The 26,217-nt window shown below is 40.5% G+C and overlaps 1 protein-coding gene across 6 annotated transcripts in view; it reads left to right on the top strand.

Moving 5' to 3' along the window:
- lrp4 (low density lipoprotein receptor-related protein 4) overlaps positions 1–26,217 on the top strand; it is a 426,474-nt gene that overhangs the window by 258,512 nt on the left and 141,745 nt on the right. For all 6 annotated transcript variants that reach the window (XM_069905480.1, XM_069905469.1, XM_069905494.1 and 3 more), the window contains exon 3: positions 6,205–6,321. In XM_069905480.1, coding sequence (XP_069761581.1) covers positions 6,205–6,321 — 117 coding nt within the window. The remainder of the gene's footprint in view (positions 1–6,204; positions 6,322–26,217) is intronic.

The raw sequence follows: 26,217 nt of genomic DNA, 5'->3' as shown, positions 1-26,217 counted from the left end.
TGGTGTTAATGAAGAAAGCACCTCTACTTCAGCAGGAGTTTGCAGATGTTTGGTATAACACCAGAAACTCTGGCAAATTTCTACAAATATGTGGTGGAAAGTGTGCTGACCAGCTGCATCATGGGACACCAATACCCCTGAGTGTAAAGCCCTTCAGAAGATAATGGACACAGCCCAGGTCATCAGAGGAACGACCCTCCCCACTATAGAGAACATCTGCAGGGGACGCTGCCATCGGAGAGCAGCAGCAATTTATCAAAGGTTGACACCACCCAGCACATGCTCTGTTCTCGCTGCTGCCATCAGGAAAAAGGTATTGGTGCCACAAGACTCTCACCACCAGGTTCAGGAACAGGTGCTACCCCTCCACCATCAGACTCATCAAAAACAAACTCAATCAGGGACTCATTTAAGGATTCTTTACTTGTGCACTTTATAGTTTTTTTTCAAAATTCTCCCTGTATTGCAGTCAGTTTGTTTACATTTGTTATCTGTTAACATTTCTTTATTTGTTTACATGTATGCGTTGTGTATAGTTTTTTTTTGCACTATCAATAAGTGGTAATTCTGCTTTTCCCACAGAAGAAAAGAATCTCAGGGTTGTATGTGATGTCATGTATTTTCTCTGACAATAAATCTGAAATCTTCTGAATGGCAGAGCTGAAAGGTTTACTGATCCTACTTATGGACTTATTCTTATACCATCAGGACAGGGTTCCTTCTATCCAGAAAAAAAAACGTCCTAATGCATTAAAGGAAAATGGAAGTGATGCTTTATTGCAGCTTTCATTTACCATTTTCTGGGATTACAATCTTGTCAAATTGAGTTATTTATGGTGTGGGTAACATTTTAACCTAATGATGTGTGGATGCAAGAACCAATTTAAATGCAAAACCAGAAGTGAAAGGGAAATGGTTTAAAAGGGGGAGCAATGATAGTAAAGGATGGAATAAACACTGAATAAAAGTGTGCAGGAAATTAAGATGTTGAATTTGTTTGGCTGGAGCTAAAGGAACCAAAGGGAACAGAAATCACAGAAGGGTGTCTTTGTGGCATCTGGAAATTAGAGGTTAATGAAATAGTGATCATGAGGCCTATTGAACTATATAGATTGGCCAAATTAAATTTGCAGTGATATTTAAGAGGGCAAGTATGTGAATTACATTTTCAGATGGTTTACTAGATTGGTTTGTCAATGAACCAGGCTGTTTAAAATCTCTGTTGCACAAAAAGACAGTTAATTACGACCATGCAGTAAGTTACAAATCCTAATATTCCATCCACACCCACACATTTATATTTATTTATATATATCTATATAAAGTGTGTTTATGTGTGTAATATGAAATGAGAAATTCAGTGACCAGTTTTCTTCTTGCAGAGTGAAACACAGTAAAGACCTTTCCCAGTGTGTTTTACAGCACCTGGAAAATTTGATGAGACTGTTTCTTTCTCACCCTAGTGCTTTGACGGAGGATCACCCTTTAGACCACACATGTCAAACTCTGGCCCACTATATAATTATATTTGGCCCGCAAGATCATATCAAAAATGTATTAGAGGTGGCCCGCTGGCCGCCGCGCCAGTATAGTGCATGCACAGTAACCGCTGTGTCCCAGGGTGAGAGAGAGAGAGAAAAATCCTGGTCCTTGAAAAGTAGTGGTGGGTCGTTTTATAAACACGCTGTCGTGTACCCCCGCCCACCCCCCCCACCGCAGCGCGGCCTGGCCGCTTCCCAGCGCCCGAAATCCCAGTGGCACAGCGTTTCTTGGAGCTGCAGATGGAGTTGGGACGCCAGAGGGAACATTGGGGCTCCCTGCCGGGCGATGGGGGCGCCGGCCGCCCTGCGCCTTCCCACCGGACCAGCGGCGGGTGCCCGGAGTACACGTGGAGAGCGAGGCTGGTCGGGCAGGTAGGGTGGAACCCCCCGCCAATCTCGGGAGTGGCGTGGGCTGGATCGGGATTAGCCGCGCTCACCTGCTTCTCCACCGCTGACCGGGATCCCAGCGTGGTCCTGAGCACGGAGACTGCCCTGGAAAGGTCCTGGGACACCGGCACGGAAAGAAAAGGGGGTTCGGGAGAAACTCAGCAGGTCAAGGGAGGTCTGGGAGAAACTCAGCAGGTCAAGGGGGGTCCGGGAGAAACTCAGCAGTCAAAGGGGGATCCGGAAGAAACTCAGCAGGTCAAAGGGGGATCCGGGAGAAACTCAGCAGGTCAAAGGGGGAGGGGTCCGGGAGAAACTCAGAAGGTCAAGGGGAGGGGGTCTGGAAGAAACTCAGCAGGTCAAGGGAGGTCCGGGAGAAACTCAGCACGTCAAGGGGGGTCCGGGAGAAACTCAGCAGGTCAAAGGGGGATCCGGGAGAAACTCAGCAGGTCAAGGGTGGTCCGGGAGAAACTCAGCAGGTCAAGGGGGGTCCGGCAGAAACTCAGGGGGGGCCTGACCTCGCCAGGACCGTTGCCCACTCCCCCTCCCTGCCGCAGGCCGACCCGCGACTCACCGTGACGGGGCCGCTGATCCGCCGAGATGCCGCCCTGCAGCGAGAGCCGATGCCCCCGCACTGTCGTTGTCCAACCCGATCGCCCGCGAACCCCGCCCTCCCTCACACAGGCCTGAGTAAGTATTATGAACTTTAATCTCAGGATAAAACGATCTTCCAATAGTTTCATGTCACAGTGATAAATATATTCCTGGTTAAAAATGGTCCTGCAGCTGGATACAAGCTCATTAGGCATAAAACTTGAAAAGTGTGTAAATCAAAGGATATCTGCACCAATTAAAAAAGGGCATGGCAAATAACCCTGCTAGAGTTCATGCCCACAATCAGTCACCCATTTGATTGTTTCAGGAATCATGCTATTCTCCCACATTCTCAATAGCCCTCAGATTTTACTATTCGACAGCACACTAGCAACATTTGACAAATCCTCTTTAGAGAAATATTATTTATTGAATATTTTATTTCTCATTTGTTAATGCTTCTGGAAAGAGTTTATCCAAAACTATTATTAAACATTTATTTTAATAAGAAAAAGTTTAACATTACATATGTTGAAAGAAGAGAAAACATGCAGATGTTGTTGAAAATTTTCAATAAATATTTAGTTTGGCCCTCGACTTAGTCCAAGCTTTTAATTTTGGCCCTCTGTGAATTTGAATTTGACACCCCTGCTTTAGACTATTATGCCACACATTGTGTATATGATGCAACCTATGCAGCATTAAATATTTTATCATCACAGTGAAACTTGGACCATTCCTTATTCACATTGGCAATTAGAGGATACTTGTAGAGAATTATTACTGCAGTTCTTTGTGTGTTGAGCAATTTAAATCATGGATTTTGGGTACAGTTGGTAATTGATGTTCAAGGTGCAAAAAAAAAATGCTCTTGAATACTTACTATTTACAAATACAGTACTTCTGATATGGAGAGCATTCAAGAAAATTAATATATCATTTAATGAAATGTCACGTCGAAGAAAATTCAAAAATAATAAGAAACAATCTACAACAGTGATTAAAATATAATGCTTTTGTCAATTATACCTCATTCCCTCAGAGAGGCTGTGCATACTTTTATTAATGCCTCAGTATTTTCTGGCACCAATGCCATAATGCCGCAGGTAAATCTGGAGAACACTTGGAGGTGGGGGGGTGGGGGGGGAGTGGATTTGGGAAAGGGGGCATTTAGCAGATTAGACCGAATGTAAAATTACTTTCTCAGAGGTCAAGAACAAGCACAAGTATCCTTATCACATTTTCTGTTTTAAAAACATGACTTTTGACCAGCTAACCAGAGCGAAAGCTCGGTGAGGCATGTCATCTTGTTAAGTTGATGTGATTAAATCTGCTTCCAGTCATATGATGAACGTTATTAAAGCACAAATGCTCTGATCACTGTGGAGAGCACACCTGCATCCTGTTTGCCACAAGCAAACCCTTTGTGCGGAAGCTGTTATGAAGGACATTCCTAATGTTATCTATGTAGTTTGTTAATTTTGCATATTTTTATTGGGTGTCCAGCAGCACAGTCAGTGGTTACCTGGGTTTGAATTTGCTGTTGTCTGTATGTTCTCCCTGTGACCTGCGTGGGTTTTCTCTTGGTGCTCCGGTTTCCTCCCATCCTCCAAATTATAAGGGTTTGGCAGGTTATTGGGTGTAATTGGGCAGCGTGGGTTTCAAAGGCTGGAATGGCTTCTACCATGTTATATCTTTAAAGTTAAAATTAAAAAAAAATAATCAACATAAATCCTTTACATTTTCTACTCCCATGAAAACGATGCTTTTGATGCACATTACCTAGAATTTTTTTTTACCATCTATTCAACAAGAACTACAGGTAAAGTCCATGTGGATATCACTTGTAATAAAAGGTTGTTTCATTCTCTTTTTACAAATGTAATCAGTAAAGAAAGGTCAAAATGCGGAAGTCACAAAGCCATCAAGCTAATAAAATCGTGTTGATCTTAATTGCCATGAGCTCCAAATGGGTTTTATGATCTCTCAAAGTTCAGACAAAACTAGCTTTTTTAATGTTGTCTTTATCTGCCATGGGCTATTCATGATTGATTGAACTGATTGAAGTGGACTAATACCCTTTGGGCTCAGTGCTCCAGTTACTATGGAAATTGTGTGGCGTTCCATTGAACCCTGGATTCCTTCATCATGCATCCCAATTTCCTGAATGAAACATTTGAATTAACTCAATGAGGTATTCACTAACCCACAGAGTTACTTCCTGTGCACATATCAAGTTTTCATTGCATTTGCTGTTTAACTGGAAGCATGAAGTTTCATGATATAATGTATAAGTAATGCAGGAGAAATGCAATGTTTTAGCAAGTGAAAGAACGATTATTTATGAGAACAAATAAAAACAACTACTATGACATATGGGACTTATTTTGATATACGTTTTAACAAGCCAGATGAATCTCTTTCAATTGTTTATGACCACAGATAGTAAATTAGTCATATACTAAGTCTGTGTATTTCTTGTAATAAATCAATTGCTGCACTGCACTGGGAGTCTGATCATAAATACAGTAAGATTCCTGCTATCCAGCAATGACAAGGATTGATAGATGCCAGAAAAGTGAATTTTCTGGTTGCTTGAGAGTGCATGAATGGAGAACTAATTTTAAACTTCTATCCAGAAGAATCCTGTTTTTTTTTAAAAAACACTAAACTTCCATAATTTTGCTCATTTGTTTACTGCAATATTTTTGCCTGTTGGTTGAGGTTGCCAGTTGCAGGAATTCTGGATGTTGATGAACCTTAAGGCAAAAACTATTGCATTCTCAAAGGCTGCCCAATTGTGATGTCTGGTGAAAGATTTCATAGAATCACTGAATGGTTGCAACAGTAAACAAAGTCATATAACCCATCAAGCCATTCCAGCTGGATGCAAGAGAAATCCACCTGGTCTTCCCCCCCCCCCACCCCGCTTCCTGACATAGGCCCGAAAATTTGCACGTCTTTATGCAACAAAAAAAAAGTTTCAGTGGAAATATAAGTCACCACCTGATAAATCTAGCATGAGCTGTACATGGTTTGACTGAGCAACTCAAGCCCATGTGACGATGAACCATGTGAAGTAGTGCCATCTATAACAGCACTGGAAGAATTTCCATTGTTCATAAACATTTAAAATTACAAGTAGCATTTGAATTCTCTTGTGATTCCAGAAAGAGAGGGAAAATACAGACACTCAATACAGAATTTATTAATATTTCCTCTGCTTATTGAGACTGTGTCTAGATATTTAGAGACTCCCCTCCATTTGTATAAACTGTATTAGACTTCCATATGATCTTTTTAAAGATGGAAATATGAAGAAGTAGTGCACATAGGCAATTGTTAAATTAGTTACTGCCATGTGACCCGAACAGTATCCAGTGAAATGCTTTTTTTTGCGTGCAATCCAAGGAAGTCGACCCATAGTTTAAGTAACACGGGCACCACAAAATAAAACACACAAGAACAATGTTGCAGAGAAAAAGGTTCAAGGACAGTTTCACCCTGTTCTCATCATGGTGCCCTTTAACTGTTTTAATTGAACCTTTTTCTCTGCGTATTTTTTTAAGAGGGGAGAGGGAGAGAAGTGTGAGTGGGCTAATTGGAATTTTTGAAGTGTTGGGTGGTTTCATTGTAGCATTTAGTTCTGGCACCTAACATTCACTTTTGCTTTTCTTGTTTTCAGTGCTGCCAACTTGTTCCCCTTTGGAATTCCATTGTGACAATGGCAAGTGCATCCGCCGTTCTTGGGTCTGCGATGGTGACAACGACTGTGGGGATGATTCTGATGAGCAAGATTGCCGTAAGTTGAAGGATATTGTGGTATTGTCTGGTCATTCCTGAACTAAAACTCAGAATGTAATGGATGTATATTAAGTGACATTGCACTTGTTTGGTTCTTCAGAAACAAAGCCGAAACTTTGCTACCTGCTGCCATAGCGATGGTCATCTTCTCTGTATCAGGTTCAGTCAGGTGGAGAATGCGCTATTAACTTGACCAGTTGCATATTTTCTTTGTGTTTAGAAAAAGGAGAGTTGATCTCACTGACATACAGAATTCTATGTGGCTTGATAGGGTAGAAGAAGAGTTGACATTTAATTTGATGTCTAGAACAGGGGTCACAGTCTCAAAATGTAGGGTCAGCCAATCTGAATAGAAGGGAGAAGAAATGTCATTAGCTAAAAGTGGTGAATATAATCAAGGTAGAGATCAAGAGGTTTGAGGCATGAGAATGTGATTGTTGGAGGGTAAAGTGCCTGGGGAGCGAAGGGATTGGTGGACCAGAGAGTTATGGAGAGTGTGATCCCTGTGGACAGCAGAAATGGAAAGGATGGGGTAGAAAGATGGTGGAAATGCTGAAGAATGATACGCTGATGTGCAGACTATTGTAATGAAAGGTGAAGAGCAAGTGACCTCTTATCTGTTCTGTCTGGGCCAAATGGGAGTGAGATCATGTCAGCTAAATGGAGGAAATTGACATGGTAAGGTTGACAAGATGTGACACAGAGCTAGTCTGGAAAGTTACAACGCATGGGATCCATGGGGAGTTAGCGGAATGGAAAAAAAATTGGTTGATGGTAGAAAACAGAGGGTTATAATAGAGAATTATTTCTTCAGATTAGAAACCTATGAATACTGGTATGCTGCAGGGATTGGCACTGGATCCTTCGTTGTTTGTGATCCACATTCACAATTTGGATGAAAATATGCGTGGAATGATTTAGTAAGTTTGCAGGTGGCTTCAAAATTGGTGGTCCAGTGGTCAGGGAAGGAGGTTGCCTAAGGTTACAACAGGATATCTTAAGAAAGTGGGCAAGGAATAGCAAATAGAATTTAACAAGGAAAAGTGCAAAAATGAAGACTTTTGAGAAGTTAAGCCAGGGCAGGACATACACAACTTTGTTGAACAAAGAGGTACAAAGAGATCTGGGGTACTTGACAAGTACATACTTCCCTGAAAATAGGAACAAGGGCAGACAAAGCAGTGAGTAAGGTACATGGCATGCTTGCCTTCATCAATTGAAGCAGTGAAAACAAAATTTGGGAGTCATGTGATAGTCATACAAAATTTTGGTTAGGATGCACTTGGAGTATCGTGTGTAGTTCTGGTTAACACACCATTGGAAGGATGAAGTGATGCAGAAAAGATCCATTAGGATGATGCCTGGATTCAAGGAATTTAAATTATAAAGAGAAATGTTAGCAGAACAGCCAGCGCAACGCTGTTACAGCACCAACATCCGCAATTGCGCTGTCTGTAAGGAGTTTGTACGCTCTCCCCTTGTCTGCATGGGTTTTCCCCAGGAGCTCTGGTTTCCCCGCACCATTCAAAATGTACTGGGGGTGGAAGGTTAATTGTGTGTAAATTGGGTGGCACAGAATCATGGGCCAAAATGGCTGCATGCCTACAATTAAAATGAAATTGTATTCCCTGGTGCATAGGAGCTGAGAAGTGATATGATGCGGAGGAGGGAAACTTTTATTTTTAAAACTCCCATTCCACCTTAAGTATTCCCTATCCTGCTTTGCGGAAACTGCCAAAATGTTTGGCCTGGAAGTCAGCCTGAAGAAAACTGAGGTCCTCCATCAGCCAGCTCCCCACCATGACTACCAGCCCCCCCACATCTCCATCGGGCACACAAAACTCAAAACGGTCAACCAGTTTACCTATCTCGGCTGCACCATTTCATCGGATGCAAGTATCAACAACGAGATAGACAACAGACTCGCCAAGGCAAAGAGCGCCTTTGGAAGACTACACAAAAGAGTCTGGAAAAAAAACCAACTGAAAAACCTCACAAAGATTAGCGTATATAGAGCCGTTGTCATACCCACACTCCAGTTCGGCTCCGAATCATGGGTCCTCTACCGACATCACCTACAGCTCCTAGAACGCTTCCACCAGCGTTGTCTCCACTCCATCCTCAACATTCATTGGAGCAACTTCATCACCAACATCGAAGTACTCGAGATGGCAGAGGCCGACAGCATCGAATCCACGCAGTTGAAGATCCAACTGCACTGGGTAGGTCACGTCTCCAGAATGGAGGACCATCGCCTTCCCAAGATCGTGTTATATGGCGAGCTCTCCACTGGCCACCAAGATAGAGGTGCACCAAAGAAGAGGTACAAGGACTGCCTAAAGAAATCTCTTGGTGCCTGGCGCATTGACCACCGGCGGTGGGCTGATATCGCCTCAAACCGTGCATCTTGGCGCCTCACAGTTCGGCGGGAAGCAACCTCCTATGAAGAAGACCGCAGAGCCCACCTCACTGACAAAAGACAAAGGAGGAAAAACCCAACATCCAACCCTAACCAACCAATTTTCCCTTGCAACCGCTGCAACCGTGTCTGCCTGTCCCGCATCGGACTTGTCAGCCACAAACGAGCCTTCAGCTGACGTGGACATTACCCCTCCATTAATCTTCGTCCGCAAAGCCAAGCCAAAGAAGAAAGAGTCCCTATGCTATAAGTGCTCTGTTATTAGTAAGGGAAAACAACTGTTTTAATCATATCTAATTGACTGGTTATGTGTTACAGTTTCATAACTCCAAAGGAAATGGACTAATGACAATTTTTCTCAAGCAAAATGTTTCAGGAACAATTGGGTTCAGAGCAACCTTCCCACTGACATAGTAATCCCTCACTAATCTCAGAGCACATATGGCATAGGGAATACTTAGGTAGTATGTGAGTTTTTTTTAAAGTTTGCCCACCCCTCTGATAGAGATAGGAATAAAACTATGTGAGGGCAAAGGCAGACTAGAAAGCCAGTGTCTGTTCCCATGGTCAGGGTGTCTAAGACTGAGGGGCACTGGCTTAAGATAAAAGGGGGATTAAAAGGGTACATTTTTCACACAGAGTCATTGAAATGTAACCATAATACAAAAACAGCCCATATTGGCCCTTCTAGTCCGCACCGATTTAAGTGAACTCCACTAGTTTCACCTATCCACTCCCATGCCCATCACCCTCCAATCCCCTCACATCCATATACTCATCTAGCCTCCTCTTAAATGACAGAATTGATCCTGCCACAACTTCTTCTAGTAGATCATTCCATTCAGCCACCACTCTCTGAGTGAAGAAGAATCCTTTTGCGTTACTCCTAAAGTTTTGCCCCCTAACCCTTAACTTATGACTCCTTGTTCCAGTCTCCCCTACCCTCAGGGGAAAAAGCCTATTCACATCAAGTCTATCTATTCCCCTTATAATTTTAAATACATCTATCAAATCCCCTCTCAACCTTCTACGCTCCAAAGAATAAAGTCTCAGTCTACTCAGTTTTTCTCCATATTAAAGATACTGCAATCCATGCAACATTTTTGTAAACCTTCTTTGCACCCTCTCTACCTTATTTATATCCTTCCTATAATTTGGAGAACAGATCTACACACAATACTCCAAACTTGGCCTCACCAATGCCTTGGGCAGTCTCAACATCACCTCCCAGCTCCTATATTCTATGCTATAATTTATAAGGGCCAAAAGCCTTCTTCACCACCCTATCTACATGGGAATCCACCTTCAAGGAAAGCTGAACTGTCATTCCAAGATCCCTCTGTTCCTCAGCATTCCTCAATGCCCTCCCCTTCACTGCATACGTCCTATTTTGGTTATTCTTCCCAATAATGAAGCACCTCACACTTATCTATATTAAACTCCATCTGCCACCTTTCAGCTCACCGTTCCAAACAGTCCAAATCTTTCAGTAGTCCATGAAAACACGCCTCACTATCCACAACTCCCCCTAATTTTGTATCGTCTGCATATTTACTCACCTAATTTGATGAACAACAAAGGACCCAACACCGATCCCTGAGGCACACTGCTAGTCACCATTACATATGTAAATTCTTGACATCCTTATTAGAAGACCACAGTCAGTATGAATTGGAAGCAAAGTCTCCTCCAAGATAGGTTCTTAGGCCACTGCTCTACATCAATCATCATATTCAAAGGCCATCTACAAATTTGTCGATGCACCATGGTTTTCAGCAGAATCAGTCAGTAATGAGGAAGTGTGCAGGAGTGAGATGAATCAGCTAGTTCAGTGGTGCCACAACAACAAATTTGCCCTCAACATTAGCAAAACCAAGGAGCTGAATGTGGACTTCAGGAAATGGAAATCAGTGAATCACGAACCTCATTGAAGGGTCAGCAGTGGAAAGGGTTAAGAACTTCAATTTGCTGGTTTTCAACCTCTCTGACGATCTGTCCTGGGGCTTCCAAGTCAATGCAGTTATGAAGAAGGCTTGCTAGTGGCTATACTTTGTGAGGAGTTTGAGGAGATTTGGCATGTCACCAAAGACTTGCAAATTTCTACAGGTGTCTAGTGGAGAACATTCTGACTGATTGCATCACTGTCCGGTATGGAGGTGCCAATGTACAGGACAAAAAAAACTACAGAGATTTGTGAACTTGGCCATTGCCATCACAGGTAACAGTCTCCACTCCATCGAGGACATCTACAAGTGGCTATCTCTTAAGAAAGCAGCCTTTATCCTCAAGCATCTCACCACTCAGTCCTCTTCACACTGCAGCCATCTGGAAGGAGGTAGAAGAGCCTGAAGTCAGACAGCCAGCAGCACAAGGACAGCTTCTTCCCCTTTGCTATCCGATTTCTGAATGGACAGTGAACCTCACTTTCTCTTATTTTTGCACTAATTTATTTCTTTTTAAGTGTATTTTTACAGCATTATTTGCATTGTAATGCTGCCGTAAAACAACAAATATCATGAGATATTCATTACAATAAATTCTGATTCTCAATGATCTGCCAGAGATTGTAGGGCAGAAACAGTGACAAAATGTAAAAGACTTCGGGCAAGTACTTCAATGAACACGGCATAGAGGAATGTGGAATTAATGCAAGCAAGTGGGATTAATATAGATAGACAAAGATGTGATGGAAGAAAAGGCCTGTTTCTGTTTTGCCCAGCTCAAAAACTCTTAATCGTTGTCAAAGGCTAGAATTGTTTATAGTGAAAGAGGTAAATGAAAAAAAAACAATTGGAGGAAAGGAAAATTAAAATAGTGCAACTAAAGATGATTCTTTGCTGAAATGGTTATGCATGTTATCCACTCTTTGTTTTCCAGAGGCTTTTTTTGTAGACAAAATACCTTGCTCTTGGACGAACAGTAGCAACAGAAATACATAGTGCAAGATGTGCCTTGATTCTTCTTGTATTGAAAGGTCATGAAGAATAACAATCCCCGCCTTTACGTCAAACCTAAATGATGGGCAGGAATGTTTTAAAAAAAAATACTTGATTGGCACTGTTACCAGCAGGAGCAGAGTCTCTCAAGCAACGATCAATTCCTCCCAGAAGTAACTTTCAAAACAAAATCAATAATGATTTCATAAAACATGCATGAGAATGTTGTCTCTAGGAATTTCAATGAAAAGCCCCCATCTTCCAAAAAATGCTGGCAGCTGAGGTGGATGGAAAGAATGAATTCCAGGGGAATGCACAGTGGAGGTTTCTCAGTGAGATACACAGAAAGCAACAGCGCATCACCTCGACCTTCGGCCTTTAAAAAAAAAAAATTAAATTGATATGACTGTTAATTGAAAGCAAATTCAATGGAGCAGGTGTCGAGAAGTGCTGGAGCTACCTCTGCCCCGCTGCTGACTCTTGGCCCCATTTTTGACTTCTTTTCCCCTTTATCCTGAGCAATAATTGGTTGTTGCTGTTTCTGGTAGACGTGTGGTTTAATGAGCAGCACCAGCGCCTTTCTGTGAATCTCCTCCAAGTATGTTATGTATTGGTGATCACAGATACTATCCTTGCTTGCAGCAATAGTACAATTCCACCAAATGTCTACTACGGTTGTATTTGTCAAATGCCATGATGTATCCAGGAATCTAGCTACCCTGTTGAACTACGACCCAGACCCTGAAATGTTAATCGGAAGTTAGAATTTCAACTTCATTTTCAGGAACTTAAATTCACTCTGTGAAGTAACTCTGTAAATAACAAATGGAGCAGGCATCTTTTTGGGTGTCTATCAAAATACTGGATTGCCCTCTGAAATTAATGTTGACAGCCTTACCCAGCTTTGAATCCAGATTCAAATCTCCATCCTGAGGAGGAAGACTTCAGTGCCTAGGGCCCTTCCGGGAGCAATTCTTGCCCTCAGCATCCTCTTGAACCTCAGATCCAATACATGGTTCTCATGAGCCAGTCTGCAGCAGCCTATAGTGTGGTGCGAGCCTTTTGACCTCAAGACGCTAGCAACCTGCTGCCTGTGTGGGTTCCTCACCTTCAAGTCCCCAATGGCTCACCGCCTTTGTGTCCTTCAGCCACAGAGCCCCTCGCTAGTCCGCCACCATGGTCACCATCCTTATGGTCATCACCTCTGCTTCTCCTTCTCAACACCCACTGTTGCACTAGCTGATCCTTTGCAACCCTTTGTGCTTACTGCTGAAGAACGCAGTCACTGCCATCTTAAGGCCAGACCCTGCGGTAGCTGGGTTTTAAATAAAAGACTATCGGCTCCTTTAACAGGCCGATTAAAGCCTGTACGGGAGCTGGGAGCAGTAGGACCCTGCAGGGGAACGCTTTATCTCCACTCTCTGCTCTCCCCAGGTCCACACTAGTAGCGGCACTGCTGTCGCAGCAACTCTGCCATTTTTTTTCCTCAGTGTCTGCTCAGTATGTTAAATAAGATGTTTCCTTTTGAAAGCAGCAGCAAGTGACTGTCACTGAAATTGTTTTCCAGTGAAGAGATGTCAGACACTACGTTTGCCTCAAGGGAGAAGTTGCCTGCCTGTGGGGTAGTTGGCACGCAGTTGAGAAATGTTGCTTCCCACGTACTTTAAAGTTTCATTATTTATTACTTCACTTAACCAGTTGTCTGTGAGACAGAATGAGAGAACATATTGAGCTTGCTTATCCTCTCCAATGTGAAGTGCCCAAAAATGGCCTGACTGAGGTCTTGCCAGTGTTTTATAAAGGTTTAGCATAACTTCCTCGCTTTTGCTTCCTGTGCTTCTATTTATGAAGCGTGCATTCTGTGATGCATTATTAATAGCCTTCTCACGATATCCTGTCACCTTCGACAGCTAAATTTTCCCACATCGTATTGTTCCTGCACCAATATTAACTTGTATATATTGCCAAAATGTAAATATATTTTGCACAAGAATAGAAGAAATTTTGCATTTTCACTTAATTAATTCCAAAAGACAATTTATGTGCTTAGATCTAAACTGCTTAAGCTAAATATCAAGTTATTTTCTTCTTCCATGTAATGAGCAAAGAAGTGAAAAATGTCATTGGAATTGCTGGTTACAGTTGCTGCTTGGAATTTTGCTCAGGATGAATTCACTATTAATTGTGGTTAAAGGCATTTGATCACAGAGACAACACATTTGCATTGCACAGTGAGAATACCTAACTCAGTCCTTTGTTTAGTAATTGAACTGCTCATTAGTTGCTTGAGAGGTGTGAAGCATTCTTGATCCGATGGAGTGGCCATTTATCTGTCAATGCTAAGATTTGCACAAGAACTATTAGAAGAAATTAGAAGCATCTGCCATTTTTATGAGCTGGATATTCAATCAGAGGTAGTACAATTGATCCCTGCAAGCTCGCTGCCAGAATATAATTTTCAAATCTACATCAACAGAAGGACTTCTTTTATATACAGACATCGGGCCACTCAGTCCTTGACTTTACCCTGTGATCAGCCAAATCCCAATTTCTGACATCCAAAGTTATTTCACTCAAACCTTCATGGTGTGTTGTTCAGATTGGATGAAAGCCTCAAAGCCAGAGTTAATTGTGAAATTGTGAAACCCCTTTACTCTGTCCTTAAAAGACAAATCACCTTTTTACCATTTCACTTACCTGTGTGAAATCAATGAACACAGGGTGGAGGGGGTGGGGGGTCATTTTCGTCCCAGTACTTACCCGCCAAGGTAGGTAGTATCAGAGTCAATGCATTTCACATTGGCTCCAGTGTAAAAGGCTTACCCACCTTCCCGGGATGCCAATGCTCTGATACTATAGGCCCCACCTCCTTTTGCACCAGGATGCTGGTTGCTGTATAAAAGGTTGCACTAACTGGCTTTTCTTTATTCATTGTGAAGGCTCTGATCAGACATGGATCGCTGACTCCCTAATTTAGTGGGATCTCTGTGTAAAAGGGATAATGGAGTCACACTATCCATTGCTTCGCTCATTCTACACCAAAGCTTCAGTAAACCACTTAAAGGCTCATAGAGAGTGGTGATGGTGTTTCACCACAGTGTTAAATTTTACATTGTCAGTATCCCTAAGATAAATTTTCTTGGAAATAAACAATATATTTCAGAAAATACTAACTGTTTTGGGACACCATTAAGTGGATATTGAAGGTGCTACAGAAATGCAATATGTTTTTGTTGTTATTGGGTGGGGGCTAAATGTGGTAAGCAAAGCATCTCCCATTCCTTCTATCTTTAAGAGGACAAGTGGGCTCTGGGAAGACCTCAAGGTGCAATTTCCCCTTCAAATTGCAAGTCTTGACCTGAAGATGTACCACCTGCCCCTTATTGTTGCTGGGTTTAAATTCAGGAAGCCTGCACTTAGCAACACTGCAAGACCATGTTCATCTCTTCTTTTCCAAAGTCATTTAAAGTTGGACATTAGTGGCATTAATGGTAATCCCTTAGGAGTAGGTTATCTCCCAGAAAATCAAGCTAAGGGAGCCTCAGAACACACAAAAAAAAATCAAAACAAGCCGGTTTAAAAAGAACTGCATTTGACTTGTAAGAAACATGTCCCTTGTTCCATACGTATAGGTAAGGGCAAAGCTAAATTTATGTAGCTCACCATCATTTTGTCCATCTACATAGTATCTTTACCCACTCCACATCAAGATGAATGAAGTATAATTATGCTGACAATCAATGAAGATTAGTTAAAAATGTTTGAAAGAGATAAGAAGTTAAGCAATATAAATGATCTATTCATTAAAAAACAGACTCGTTCATTCATTTTGTCTTTTGGTTTTAGTCCAAATGAGTTTAATTAATTATGACAATGGTATTTAGTATTTCTAAATCGATACATTGGCATGGACGACTACATCTACACTTATATGGTGCCATATTGTGACTGCTACACCATCCAAATTCAGTGAAAAAGAAATCTACTTCATGCCTAATGCACAAAGTCTGAATTTCATTCTGCAAAAGAAGGATCCAGTTTTGAGCCAAAGTGCAGGCTCTCCATTTCTCACCCCCCCCCCACTCCCACAGACATTTCCTGAACTGCTGTCGGTACCTTCAACAGCTTGCTTCACTTGCTTAATATTCCATATTCTTATTTCATTTAAATTTCTGAATTTTGTTTACTTTTAGAGATGCAGCATAACAACAGACCCTTCCAACCCATGAGCCTATGCTGCACAAGTACACCAATTAACCAACAAACACCATATCTATTTTAAGGGTGGAAGGAAACTGGAGCACCCAGAGGAAACCCACACAGATGTGGGGAGAACAGATCTGGGTCGCTGGCACTGAAATAGCAATGAACTAACAGTGCCACCTTGGAGTCTTTTGTGTAAATGCACGATTAACCAACAGTAGGCACTTTTAAACTGCCCTGTAAAATGGGGTTTTATAGCACCCCATTCACAGGGCACTCTGAAAGGGTCTGAAATGGTTAGGCACATAGGAAATCAACCGGGTCCCTGCCCTTCCTCAGAGTTAGTCAGGGAATGCATTAAAACCGATCTAGGTCACGTCCTCCCGTGGCTTGAAAGCAAAAATGGCCGACCCAGTTACTCCTGTGATGCGCTAGCATCACAAGGAATCTCCGGCAGAAGGGGAGAGAGGGGTCGCTGGCAGGGCAGAAGGGTTGGCTGCAGTGGGGGGCAGAGGGGTCGGCTGCCACGGGGTGGGGGAAGCAGCACGATTGACTGTGGGAGGGAGACATGATAGCTGGTAGGGAGAACAGGGGAGACTAGTTTGTGTGACGCGTCACTTACTGTGTCATCTTGGGTGCAGGATCCCCCTTAAATCACTGGGTTGGCAATTTACTGGGGCTATCCCCCCTCAGGTTAACAGGTGCTGGGGGCACCTTTGCTCCACTAATCACATCTGGGTCCCAGGAGGGCTACTGGGGTGCTGCAGCTTAAAGCCAATAGGACCCTGGCTGATCTACCCCAGGATTCCTATTCTGTGCCAGTTCCCCAAGCACTCAATCCCCTTATCTTTTGAAAATGTATCTACACTTCAAATACCCTAATGATATAGCCTCTTTAAATCTCTAGCGTGGAGAATTCCAGATGTTTATCACCCTCTAAGAAAAATTGTTCCTCAGCACTTCAATTTTAGATGACTATCTTCTAAATATTTTGCCATGTCTTCTCATTTGAGATTCTCTAACTAGTGGAAACATGTTGACATCCATTTTGTCATGCCCTCTCTAGATCAGATATACTTCAATAAGATCACCCTCATTCTTCTACACTTCAAAGAACATACCTTTTCATTTCTTCAGTCACTCATGATAGTGTGCAACACAATTTTGGATGCTGCTTCAATGACTTTTAGTAATGCACAGAACCTACCCACTTGTATAGTAGTAGAATTTCTCTTTTAAAGAAGTCATGACCAAATAAGTAAAGGCTTGGGCTGGACACCTTATTCAACCTGGCCCCCTTTTAGGCTGGTACTTGGTTCTCCTTCAAGCCTCTCATCACCATTCTACTATTATCCTGTTAACTCCACCCAGGTTTTTTTCCTCCTCCAAAAAATTTGCCATCCCAGCCGAATCTATTGACTCCGTCCTCACCATTTACAATGGACTGGCAACCTGCTCCTCTCATGACTTCTGATGACCTCCAACCACCTAGCTGGGGATCACACCATGACAACTCACCTACTCCATCATCCTTCCTTTCTGATTATATCCCAACCCCCAATTTTATCACCACTCTGATTACTGGTCCCCAATTCCTAACCCCATGTCTTGACCACACCACCAATGAATCAAACCAAAAGCTTACTTTTTTGTGATTTCAGATCCATTCCACTCACTATCCATCATGTCCTCCCCTTGGTTCTGAACCTACCCAACTGCTACTGTGCATCCCACAATGGCCGGTTTTATAGCAACTCATGTCTTGAGTGTGACTGAACTACAAACAATGGTCCTCAAAAACAAAATTTTGGATTATGTGATTTTTCAGGCACTGACCAGTTTGTTACTAGAATAATTATTGTTTTAAAGTGAGCCAGGGTGCAGTTTCCAACCAAAAATTATGACCTTCCATTCAGTTTAGTTTATGTAACTTTTTAATTAACCTTGGACCATCCATTGGTTTCTTGTCTGTTCTTTCTGGTTGTGAAAATGCAGTGAATTTCTCCCACTCATCAGCAAACTGGGGCCAATTTACAGTGGCCAATTAATGCACCAACCACCAAATCTTTGGGGTGTGGGAGGGATCCAGAGTAGTCGTAGAAAACCTATGTGGTCACAGGCATAATAAGTAAACTGCATGCTAAGAGCATCTGAGGTCACAATTGAACCCTGGTTTCTAATGCCATGTGATAGCAATTCACCTAGCTATGAAACTGTGCCACCCTTAATAGCTGGAGAATGTACTTCTGAGCAGTGACTGTAGGCTGAGGTCCTATTCAGCCAAATCTGATTCATTGTTTGGGAAGTGAACATAAGGAGATGACATAACCCCAACCCACTCCTTAAACTACCATTCACAATGGAGCACTTATTGTACCAAGCTCAACACAAGTGCACTTGGTTTTGGATTGATTTCCTTTCACAGAGCATATGAATTAAATACACATTATGCTGTAGAATCAACAGCTAATCACATCATCTCGGCCAGAAATTGTCTTATTCTTTTATATATAAAGGAATGACAATTTTGTCCCATTCTAATATAGATACAAAACAGCCTTTTGTATTAACCCCACTATATCCAGAAGGAAAGCACCTTGAAATAGTCTTTATATCCATTTTTGTTTGTTCACATCATTTATATCCTCATTTTGAACACTTAATGTCTCTAAGAAGCTCTTATTCCCTTTCAAATATAAAATATAACCATTACATGTAGATTTCCTGTAATTATGAAGTATAGATTTTTTGAAATTGAGGCCCGATTCCTCTTCATTTCTCTCTCCAACATTTTTTTTACCCATAAGTACTAAAAGCCTTGCTAATTTGTATTGCATATTGGTATATTGGTATTATGCAGAAATGATGATTGTTGAGATTGATATGCAAATTATTGTACATTCGAACAAAAGCACAACTTTAATAGTGGAATGATATTTTAAGAATAATTCCATACCATTTATCATTCACTGTAAAACAGACTATTCATCAGCATTGGCGCTCATTTTCTTTTTATATTAACCTATAATTTCCTTTGTATCTCATGTTTTGAATATTGGCTGGAAAAAATTATCTCCAGCTGGATAAAAGGCATGATTTCAGATAATGTCATTTTAAATTGGATGAAAGTCTTAACAGTGAATGTTTAGTGTTTCTAATTACTTTCCTGCATCTCTAAATTTGTCCAGCAAAGAATCATTGCCAAATCATGGCATTTTTCCTCATTCGAAATATGATATTACAGCACCGGTTCGAATCCAGCACCATCTATAAGGAGTTTGTAAATTCTCCGTGACCTGAGTGAGTTTTCTCCGGGTGTTCTGGTTTCATTCTTACCCTCTAAAAGTGTACAGCATTTGGAGGGTTTTTGGAGTATTTAAAGGCAGCATGGGCTCATGAGCTGGAAGAGCCTTGCTGTAACTAAATTATAAATGATTATTTCACTCCAATCTTGAATGCACGCAATTTTCACACTTTGCTTAGTGTTTGTCACTATTCATATTGATGTAGCCTGATTCCATCAGCAAAATGTTGCTTTTGTATTTTTTTCCAGTTTCTCCTGATTAATACATGCTGTGGAGGATTATATATCTTACAATACAACACACATTCAATTGCTTCCCAGTGACAAAATATATGAGTTAAAAGAAAGGAATATCATTATTGTTCAACTCACAACTAAACAGGATTATTGTAAATTCTGAAGCAATTATAACTACCATGTGTTTAAATTAATGAACCTTTCTGAAACCAATTTTTGAAAAACACTTGCCGGATCACTCTCTCTGATTCAAGTTTGACACAAAATTAGCAGACACAACTTGTTAAAAATGGACATAGTACAGATGTTTGGAAACAAGTCTTGCATTTTCTGGTATGAAATGACATCTTATTTAAAAGCTTCTTAGGATGAGTGTATTTATCAATATCGACAATATCTCAAGATCAAATTCATGTAGATCAGTTGGAGTGGTAAAAAATGACAAATGTTAATGAAGTCTAGCAAGTGTAAGGTGTTGCAGTTTGGTAAGTCAAACAAGGATAGGACTTGCACAGTAAATGATAGAAAGCTGGAGAGCGATGTGGAAGAGAGACCTTGGTCACTGAAAGAGGTGGAACAGGGTGGTAAAGGAGACATTTGACAGACTTACTTTTTTTTGGGCAACCTATTGAGTATCAAAGCTGGAACATCATGATCCAGCTGTGCAAATTGTTGGTGAGACCACACATGGAGTGTTGTGTGCAGCTCTGAGTGCCCAGCCAGCAGAAGCTAGAGTAGCTGGCACAATTTCAACATTCAAAAGGCATTTGTCCTATATATGGATGGAAGTGGACCAAATGCAGGCAAATAGAACTGGCTCAGAGTGCCAACTTGGTTGGCATGGGTTAGCAGAGCCAAAAGGTCTCTTCTGTTGTTGCATGTCTCTGATTCTATGTGTCCTTTCAATTTTAACTCACGGGTGATTTTAGATTTGGATCTCTAAATGAAAAGAAATCCTCTCTGATTAGAGGCAAATCCATAACTAACATCTGCAGCAGTGGTTTTCAAACTTTTTGTTTCCACTCACATGCCATAAAAGGTCTGTGATTAGTAAAGGATTACAAAGTGGTATGTGAGTGGAAAGAAAAAGTTTGAAAACCACTGATTTAATTATATCTAATTGACTTGTTATGTGCATGGTTTCATAACTCCAAAGGAAATGGGTCAGAGATGATTTTTCAAGCAAAATATTTCAGTAACAATTGAGCAGTAGTTCTCAACTTTTTTCCACCCCACTCACATACCACTTTAGGTAATCCCTTACCTATGGCATAGGGGTTACTTAAGGTGGTATGTGGGCGGAAAGAAAGAGTTTGAAAACCACTGATCTACAGTCATATGTCTTCCCTCAGCTCCAGACAATTATTTCACAGCCTTTGGTGAAACATAGACCTAAGAGCTGAATTCCAGAGTTAAAGTCAAAGAGTTGCAAAATATCTATGTTTGACATCTTGGCAGCATTTGATTAAGTGAGCCATCGAGGTTCCTAACAAAGCTGAAGTCAACGGGATTTAATGTTGTGGAATTTAAGCAGATTGCATCTCCGCTACGAGGGCAGTGGTGGGGTGCAGAAGGTGCATCACCATTACTGATGACACTTTCCTTATTCTAATATATCCTAATTTCAAAATATTATCTTCCAAAGCATGAGCTGCAATATCCCAAATTTAGATCTCTTTAATCCAACAAATCAAACTCTGTGGCTGATACTTTATGTAGTTTTAATTCATTGATTTAAGGGATAAACATTTTGCATTAAGACTTTCACAATGATGAATAGCAAAGTATTTACTGTATGATAAAGATACAAAAGTTTTTAAAGAGATACAAAATGGTATTTAAAGAGATACAAAAACTCAAAGAAAAGTTCTCATGCTCAAGCTTCCTTCACATAGTGCAAACTGAAAGAGCAAGCCATTAGCATGGGTGGATATTATGACATATTACATCAGAGTCACTATGGTAACACTGCAAACAGTAGCTCTCTTAAAGAGACAGGCACAAAATTAACTAAGAACTAAAAGCACAACCTTTACAACCATTGCTCTGTGATCAGCAAATTCAGTGCTTCTTTGTTCCAGGAGGAATCCAAAACTTACTGGCACTTATACTGAGAAATGCCAGCAGTTGTGTAAAGACCATCAATCAAACCTAGTCCAGAGCAATCTATATTAATGTCTCCAGACAATTTTATTTGCGTATGATCATTAATTCTGTCGTGGCTGCTTTAGATTAGATGGAGAGAGAATCTTCATAATGAGCTGAAGCTTCCTGAGCCAAGAGGCAAAGAAATATAATTTTGATCAAAAGGTGCAAGGGGAATGTGAGGAAAAGCTTTATTACTTGGATCACATGTAAAATCTGGAATTCACCACCTGGAAGGGCAGTGGAAATGGAATCAATCAGTACCTTCAAAAGAGAGTTGAATGGGAACTACAGAAAATAAAAATAATATGCAGAGCTGTGCGAGAAGAGTTGAGGAAGAAGACTAACAGCATGAATTGATTGAATGGACCAAATAGTAGATTCCCTTGGTTAGAATGCCTTGGTTCCGTGAGATGTATAAAGATAGTGATAACACTGCCTTTTTTAAAACGTGTTTTTGATTTTGATTCACTCAAAATTAAGTTGCAACCATGGATATTAACTGATACTTTAGACTTTCTCCCCCATTTATTAACAAGTTACCCAATGAAGGAAAATGTTCAGAAAAAAAAGTTTTTAAAAAAACACATATTCTTTGTGGAAATCATAAATAATTTGTGGTCTATTGTGTAAAAGAGAGCAGAGCATCAGCATGCAATATATTAAGTGCATCGACATACTGATGAGCAGAGGGAGATCTAGTGCTCCAGCTGCACTCTGTAGTGTAAATAAGTCTGATTTTCTTGTTGCGATGGCATTGCAAAAATGTCAGGAGAGAGGAAATGGTTCACAACAGAGTCGGTGCTGAGCAAATGATACCGCAAGGGGTTTAGATAAAAGTAGAACCCAGCACACTTGGGAATAACTGGTTTCCCTGTTTGAAAATGTCTGCAAGACAGTACAGCTTTAGCTCTTTTTTTCTAACTGATTTCAATTCAGCAGTAGAGATGAAAATACAGGAGTGTAACATAGAACACGCAACCCCCAGGCTGAAGAAAATATGTATTTTCTTTAATTGTTTCGAGCTGTTGCGTAATCAGCTTCTCATGCCCAGTGGCTTGGGACTCTAAATGTGAAGTCCTGATGGATGTAAAGAGATAATTGAAGCAGAGCATATATATTAAAATACATTCCTTATTCTGTCATAGATTCTTTCCAATTTTTTAGAAGCTCTTGTGCTTTTATTGCTCATAGCAACAATCTTAATACATAATCCACTATATATTACACTTTGGCTTCTCTTTCTCTGACTGTAGGAGGTGGTTCAGGCAGTTTCTGCCAATGGCGAATCTGTCTACTTAACAGCAGACTAAAACAAATTCCGTGTATATATCGCACTTTTTTTAGATAGATGAAAAATATCTCATCAATTGCTTAGGAAGTTGTTCAAAATGGATGGATTAAGACATTTTAAACAAGTTATCCCTTAATATACATTTTTCTTTCTTTTCCTAAAGTATAACTAAAGGTGGAAATAGAAAGCAAAGTGGGTTACAAGGCAACCTTTCCTTCCTGCAAATGATCTCACTCCTCATTCCTTTATTTTTATCAAAACTCTTTGCACCAATCATGTTTCTGCCCCATCACAGAACTGAACCAGCTGTGATAATCTTCATTGTCGAACCCCAATGTAATGACGGCACAAGTACACCATACTTCTTCATGCTCCACAGCCTGTGTTAACCATTCAGCATAAATGACCACACCATTCTCCTCCTGTATCCTAATGTTCAACTTAGGATAAATATTAATAAATATCTTCACTATCCAACTACAACCAAAGTTGCTAGTATTGATTTCTCCTCGCCCACTCACCCCAATGCCATAGCTTCCTTGGAGATCTTTCCTTTGTTGCCTTCTGCCCTCTACAATCTCACCCAAGAAGCCAGATGTAGTTTCCATTATAAGCTGCCATTGTCGACCGTTGTCTCAAGGCTTGGCCTCAGGACTCTGCACTAACTTTAAATGCCAGCTGTTTGATTGGTCCAACATAGATAACTCTTTCCAATTGAAGAGCAGGAAAATTGAAGCCACCACCTCTTTGGCCACTGACTCCATTCTTCTCCTGAGGAACAAGGTTATTTGTGTCCTGTCTTATCGTAGGTTAATTTTAGACTGCATATTGTAAGGTAAAACATCATGAGATGGGAATGTGTAAGGAGTTACCCTGTACAGGGCTGTAACAAGAAGGGGAGGTGTCCTTGTACTCCTGTTAGGTAAAACATCATGAGATGGGAATGTGCAGGGCTGTAACAAGATGTGAATGCATCCTTGTACTTACAAGATAAGAGAGACATTGATGGATTGAGAGGCAGGAAGCTAGCAGGGAAAGGATAGCAACAGTTTTAGTCATTGGACAAGTAATGATATGATGATGTTCTAAGCACATATCCAAGGGTATAAAAAATCACCATTTTGCTGATAACGGCAGAATGCATTCTCCGACTAACATGGTTAGTCGCAAGTGTTACAATCCGGTAATAAAGAACAAAGAACCCTGATTTCGACTCAGCCTGGTGTTTGTCTCACTCATTCATGAACAAAGCAGACCTAACAATATGTATGCCACCAGCAATAATGCTGACTTGCACCTACCTCCCAAGAATTTCTGGCTTTAGCTTTTCCACCTCTTATCACCTGTTGAAACAATATTTCCATACATTTGTAACATCCAGATTTGATTATTTAATTGGATGCTCAGCCAGCTTTACTAGCTCTATGTTCCATTACCTTGACTTCATGTTACAGTTCACATTATAGGCTTTTCACCCATCACTCCTGATTTTGAGTTTGTTCCTAAATAAGCAACCCTTGATGTTAAAATTATCATTCTTATTTTCTAATCCCTCTCACTACTGGATCTCTGTCACTGTCATCCCCATAAACCCTTGAAATTGCTGAGAAATATTCTCCATCTTGCTCTACTCCAAAGTGTTTTCATGTCTGTCTTCAGTTGCTAATTCCTTTCATAAACCATTCTGTCTTACTATCCTCCTTTAAGATAGTTCCTTGGCCAAGCATTTTTCATCTTCCTTAATAGCTAGTCAGTCCAACTACCAGCTGCTCTGTACAAGCTTTAAACAACCTGTTAAGGAACCGTCAGTGATTTATTTTAAAATCCTGTGACCATGGGGGTCTGTACCCAAGACAGTGGTGCCTATATTTGGCAGCAGCCTCAAGTGTTGCAGACACTGGAGAAGAAGAGAATTGGTGAAGGGTACCAGAAAATGGGAGACCACCAATCCCACTCCTGCTATTTGGTCCTCTGATGGACCAATTTTTCCTCTAAATTTTATCCAAGATCTTAGCTTTCAGACTACAAAATATAATGCCTCTCATTATCTCTGAGGACCAGACTGGATTTCTCAAAGGACATTATTTACAATTCAATGTCCCTTGACATTTAGGGATTTTTTTTTTTTATTCCCCTACTACCTCATCTTCTGAATGTATTCTTTTTCTAGGTTCCGAAAAAGCATTGGCTAGGATTGAGCAGAGATTTTTTTGTTGTGTATTGGAGAAATTCAACCCAGGTTCCCAATTTGTTATTTGGATTAAATTAATATATTCATCCCCTACAGGTTCAATTTTTTCTAATTCAATTAAATCTAAACCTTTCAAACTATTTTGGGGAACCAGAGAAGGTTACTAGCATTAGCTTTTTGGCAATCAGTTAGTATGTTAGGAATTTCTAGAGCTGGAATTATCCATATGGTATCTTTATGCTGCCGATCTTTTACTGTATATATCCAGTCCTGACCATTCAATTCCAAGGATCTTGTCACTTCTTAGTCAATTTGGTCAATTGTCAGGTTAAAAACTGAATTTGCAGAAGCGTGAATTATTCTCTTTGGATCTTCCTGCTCCTTTCACAATTGTTAAAAATCAATTCAATTATTTAAATATTATTACTAGAAAGATAATATTATTACTAGAAAGATCACCAACTTGTTTAAGGAAAATGTTCTTACTTTATCGAATCACCTTGTCTTTCGATGACGTTAATAGGGAAGGTCAATATTATTAAGATGAATATCCTGCCGTTCTTGTTTATTTTTCAAGTTGTCCCAGTATTTATTCTGATTTTTTTTTATTAAATTCATTAGACTCAATAATGTCCTCTTTTATATGGAAAATTTAGCATTCCCATTTGAAAAAGATTTTCCTTCAAAATACTAAATAAAATGGGGGCTTTGCATTATCCAATTTGAGACTTTATTACTGGGCAGTGAACATTAGATATATCATTATTTGGATACATCATAATGAATATTCAGGTGCCTCAGGATGGATTGACTTAAAGATTAAATTCATTGTAAGACATTCTCTTATCTCAATACTGGGAGAACACATGGCCTTTTAAACTCTCCAAACTAACTGATAATCTAGTATTTAGACATACTTGGCGTATTTGGTTCCAAATGAGAAAGCATTTTTGGTTATCATAAATATTTATTAATTAGTCTAAATTTACATAATTCCTTTTTTTAACCCTTGGTTCAAAACATTTTATATACTCAATGATCTAGGTTAGGTATTCCATCTTTCTTGGACTTACATAGACCAAAAATTTGCTTCCTTTGACTAATAATCTGCCAAATTTAAACGACCTAATCAACATTTCTTTCACTATTTACAGATTAGGCATTT

This window comes from Narcine bancroftii, chromosome 1 (assembly GCF_036971445.1).
Source record: "Narcine bancroftii isolate sNarBan1 chromosome 1, sNarBan1.hap1, whole genome shotgun sequence".
NCBI lineage: Eukaryota > Metazoa > Chordata > Chondrichthyes > Torpediniformes > Narcinidae > Narcine > Narcine bancroftii.
This window is presented reverse-complemented; position numbering and strand designations above follow the sequence as displayed.